This window comes from Carex rostrata, chromosome 22, assembly GCF_964058835.1.
Source record: "Carex rostrata chromosome 22, lpCarRost1.2, whole genome shotgun sequence".
Taxonomy (NCBI): Eukaryota; Viridiplantae; Streptophyta; class Magnoliopsida; order Poales; family Cyperaceae; genus Carex; species Carex rostrata.
The window spans coordinates 4,634,730-4,639,154 of record NC_135939.1 but is presented as its reverse complement, the minus strand read 5'-3'; the positions used below and the strand labels follow the sequence as shown (position 1 = coordinate 4,639,154).

The 4,425-nt window shown below is 39.2% G+C and overlaps 1 protein-coding gene across 1 annotated transcript; it reads left to right on the top strand.

The window, feature by feature from the left end:
- Window positions 1-600: 600 nt before the first annotated feature.
- LOC144574362 (Mitochondrial substrate carrier family protein) lies at window positions 601-1,933 on the top strand. The gene has a single exon (XM_078324318.1). The coding sequence runs from the start codon at window positions 715-717 to the stop codon at window positions 1,780-1,782; it is 1,068 nt and encodes a 355-aa protein (XP_078180444.1). The 5' UTR covers window positions 601-714; the 3' UTR covers window positions 1,783-1,933.
- Window positions 1,934-4,425: the final 2,492 nt, after the last annotated feature.

Below are 4,425 nucleotides of genomic sequence, written 5' to 3'. Positions count from 1 at the left end.
ACAGGTACTTTGTTTGGGTACAATTATCACCTAATTTTAAAATCCATATCAAAATCAAATGGTTTAAAATTCTTTACGTATAAATTTAAATTTAAATAAGTTGAAACTCCAACTTATCCACCGCCTCCGTCGCTCCAGGCTCTGCAAGCCTTCTTTCCAATTCTACTACTGGAGGCTGTAACTGTTTAGTGTTAACGTGCCAAATTATACCACTGAAAACAAAAAGGACTTCAGATCCTGCCCGGTACCCGAATAGGAAATCTTTTACAATTATTGGATCCGCACCGTTTCTTTTAAATTGACACGAATCTCAAAGTCCAATAATACTGCCCTCTGCTCTAGCTCCAATCTCAAAGCGGATGGCAGTTAATCTAAAACCGTAAAGTGAAGGAAATCTTTTACAATATTGGAGGGGATCCTTGATCAACAAAAAGATGCTAAGTTGCTAACTACTATTTACACCATTTTCTAACCAAGACTTACGCCAAGCCAATCAAATCTCTCCTGTCCGTCGACGTCATCCTCTCCCATTAAACCCTCTTTCAGTTGTTCTCCCACCCTTTATCCTTCCTGACCTTCGATTTCCTACCCCTTGGATCTATCAATGGCTGAGATGGCCTCTCCCCCTCCCAATAGGCACACTTCTGTAAGATGAAATTCTCCTCTACTAATGCTGTACAAAGATGAAGAAACCGCTAACCCTAATGGAGATGAATGAGCGACCATAGAAACAAACAAGCTCCGCTCGCAACTCAAATGGCGGAGGCAGACGACTCCGACGAGCCCTCGCCTTCTCTTCAACTCCCTGCGGAAATCGACTGGGAGAGACTCGACAAGTCTCGCTTCTTCTTCCTTGGCGCCGCTCTCTTCTCTGCCGTCTCCACCGCGCTTTACCCGACCGTGGTGCTCAAGACCCGCCTTCAGGTAGCAAAACCGCCGTTCCCGTCGGCCACCGTTGCCACCTTCCTGATCTTCCGCCAGGAGGGACCGCTTGCCTTCTACCGTGGCTTTGCTACCTCTCTTGCCGGTACCGTCCCGGCACGGGCCCTGTACATGACTGCACTGGAGCTCACCAAATCAACTGTCGGCCGTGCCGCACTCCAACTCGGCATGTCTGACCCAACCGCTTCAGCTGTTGCAAGTGCTGCGGCTGGGGTGTCAGCTGCTGTTGCGGCCCAATTCGTGTGGACCCCAATTGATGTTGTCAGCCAGAGACTGATGGTTCAAGGTAATAGTAGAAACAGCACACACTATAAGTACATAGGTGGATTAGATGCTTTTAGGAAAATTCTATGTTCAGATGGAATTTATGGTCTATACCGTGGCTTCGGCATGTCAATTTTAACTTACGCGCCATCAAATGCTGTGTGGTGGGCGAGTTATTCCCTCTCACAAAAGGCCATTTGGGAAGGGGTTGGGTTCTACCTCTGCCGATACCAGTATGGGCTCCAGGAATCAGACCCACAGGATTTGATTCTGAAACCAGATCAAAGGACTGTTGTGGTTGTACAAGCAGCGAGTGCAGCAATTGCTGGTGGGGCAGCAGCACTGGTAACAATGCCTCTAGACACAATAAAAACTAGAATGCAGGTGATGGATGAGAGGGATGGTGGACGTGTGACTGTTTATCGGACTGTGAGGAGTCTTGTCAGAGAAGGTGGGTGGGGAGCATGCTTTCGAGGGCTTGGGCCGAGATGGGCTTCTATGTCAGTCTCGGCAACTACTATGATCACAACATATGAGTTTTTGAAACGGGTCTCTTGTAAACGGGATGAAGGTTAAGAGATATGTACATAGATGTTTATCTTTCTTAATTTCTCTTAGCACTGGTTTATCTTTTCTTTTGTTCTTTATTTTGCTAACCTTCTACAATGAGGGAATGATGCTTTTGTATAGGAATCAAATGTGTATATTGTTAGGATTTTGCCTACTCTACCAAGTATTTTTGCTTCAATTTACAGAAGTTTTCCGATTTTTCTTTTGTATCATCAGACCAGTATGCAACTTGGCCATATTATAAATTTTTTGGTAAAGTTGGTGCATTGAGGGATAAATACAGAGCAGATACAGATTGGATAGAGCTCAACTGTAGCTTAAGCTTACTATACATGTTTGTTTTCTGATTATGAAACAAGATGTGGACAAGATTGGAATAGGGTATGTCTGATATATTGACTATTGAGTAATAAATAGGTACAATTGTGGTTAGATTTTAACAAATGCAAGATGATTGGGGTTATATCATAGTGTTATTTGACATCAGTTAAATGAATTTATAGTTCCTCTCTTCAATAGAGCAATGTTATTCCTTTTGTTCTGTTTGTGATATGTTGTGTATTGTAATGGATGATGTAATTTTTGTAATTTTTATTTTTTGCTTGTAGTAGTTTGCTCTTTATGGAAAAATGAGGAGTCGTGATAGACTTGGTGGGTCAGCGGTAAAAAAACAACCTCTTTATGGAAATGAAACCCTCATGAATTGGACAAAAGTAGTACAGCCTCTTTATGGAAATGAAACTCTCGTGAATTAGACAAGAGTACTGGGATGGGTGACCTCGTGGGAAGTTCATATGTTTCTGATTTCGGTTAGATTTCATTTCTAGCCTACCCCAATCCTGTTTGAGAATAAAGGCTCTGGAGTAGTTTGCTCTTTAGTTACATCCTTGTCAATTGTCAAGCAAGGAATCTTCCTCTTAATTCTGTTTCTTGATGCATGTAATTGTCACTGATGTCAAAAAAGCTCGTCTACATCTCAAGCTTTTGATTTTGAAATAAATCAAATTTCCACCTCAGTAGCTTAGGTACCCAAAACTCTCCAAAGTTTCCACACACAAGTTACAATACATGATCGCGAGAGTGTCGACTGACTAAATTCATTACATCAAGGATCTTGTGTAATGCTTGGTGGAAGAGTAAAAATATGAGTTGTATTTCCAACTTATGATTTATTAGAGCCTTGCCTGTACTGTACTTCTTGAAAATAGGAGACTATGAGAGGAAGGAGAAGAACCTATAAGCAATAAATAGTAATATCATAGATTCCAGCTGAAGAGGCTCAAATCAAATTAAATCTACGAGGATTAAATTACAAATTTAATTTGAGAGCGTTTGCATAGGATAATGATATTAATAATGCTGATTTGGCTTGATGAAGCGCACATATCATATATTATTTCAATTTAATTTTAGGGGGAGTTTCACGTATACCCATCGACATCTTCAAAATTACGTATTCCCCCTCTAAGACTTTAAAATTACGTATCCCCCCTCTAAACTTCAAAAACTTACAAATTTATCCATTTTATTGTCTTTTATATTAAAACTCATTTTAAATTTATAAATTACCTATTTTATCCTTTCTTAAAAGCATAAAACGCTCATCGAACTCAAATTTGAATATGAAGGGTTCATGTACTGTCCGATCCGCGTGCATCGCATTAAGATCTGTTTGTGTCGCTTCAACATCCGTGCGTGCTCGCTTCAATGTTTGTGCTGATATAACGCGCACAGATCTTAAGGCAATCCTGATCCGCATGCATTGCATTAAGATATGTGCACGTCGCTTCAATATTCATGCATGTTCGCTTCCAGATTCGTGCTGATCTAACGTACACGGATCTTAAAGCAGTTTGGACAGTAGATGAATCATTCATATTCAAATTTGAGTATGATGGGCATTTTATGTTTTTAATAAAGGGCAAAATGGATATTTTATAAATTTAGAATGAGTTTTAATATAAAAGATAATAAAATGAGTAAATTTGTAAGTTTTGGAAGTTTAGAGGAGGTAATATGTAATTTGAGTTTTTGAGGGGTCTTCGTGAAATTCCCCTTAATTTTATTGGTTCTGCCTGACATCAAGTCAAATCGACACCGTTAAAATCGTTATCATGTGTGCAGGATGTGTTCCTTGACAGCCACTGTCAAATTTAAAAAGAAAAAAAAAAAAAAAGGTGAGCAGCGCAGAATGTAGTACTTAAAAAGGAAAAACAACACAAAAAGCAGCCACTGTCAAATTTAAAAGAAGAAAAAAAAAAAAAAGGGTGAGCAGTGGAGAATGTAGTACTTAAAAAGGAAAAAGAACAAAACAAAGCACCCACTGTCAAATTAAAAAAAAAAAAAAAAAAGGTGAGCAGTGCAGAATGTAGTACTTAGAAAGGAAAAAGAAAAAGAAAAAGCAGCTAATAATAATTGACCATTTAAAGTTAGCTACTAATGGCCGGTTATGTTGTTGCAATTTAGAGATAGACCAAAAAAGAAGGCCTAGAATTGGCCCATGTGTATCTATCAATTCATTAGGTTTCACATATGTGACCAATGAATTAAAAAAATAGGTACTACTGTGTACAAAAAGCTCGTAGCTCGTGATTTGATTGATTTCGATTTGAAAAAAAAAATCGGTTCGAAATAAATCAAATCTGCTCG

Bases quoted from the DNA above. Each gene is read 5' to 3' on its own strand.
- LOC144574362 (XM_078324318.1), top strand. From the start codon at position 715: ATGAGCGACCATAGAAACAAACAAGCTCCGCTCGCAACTCAAATGGCG.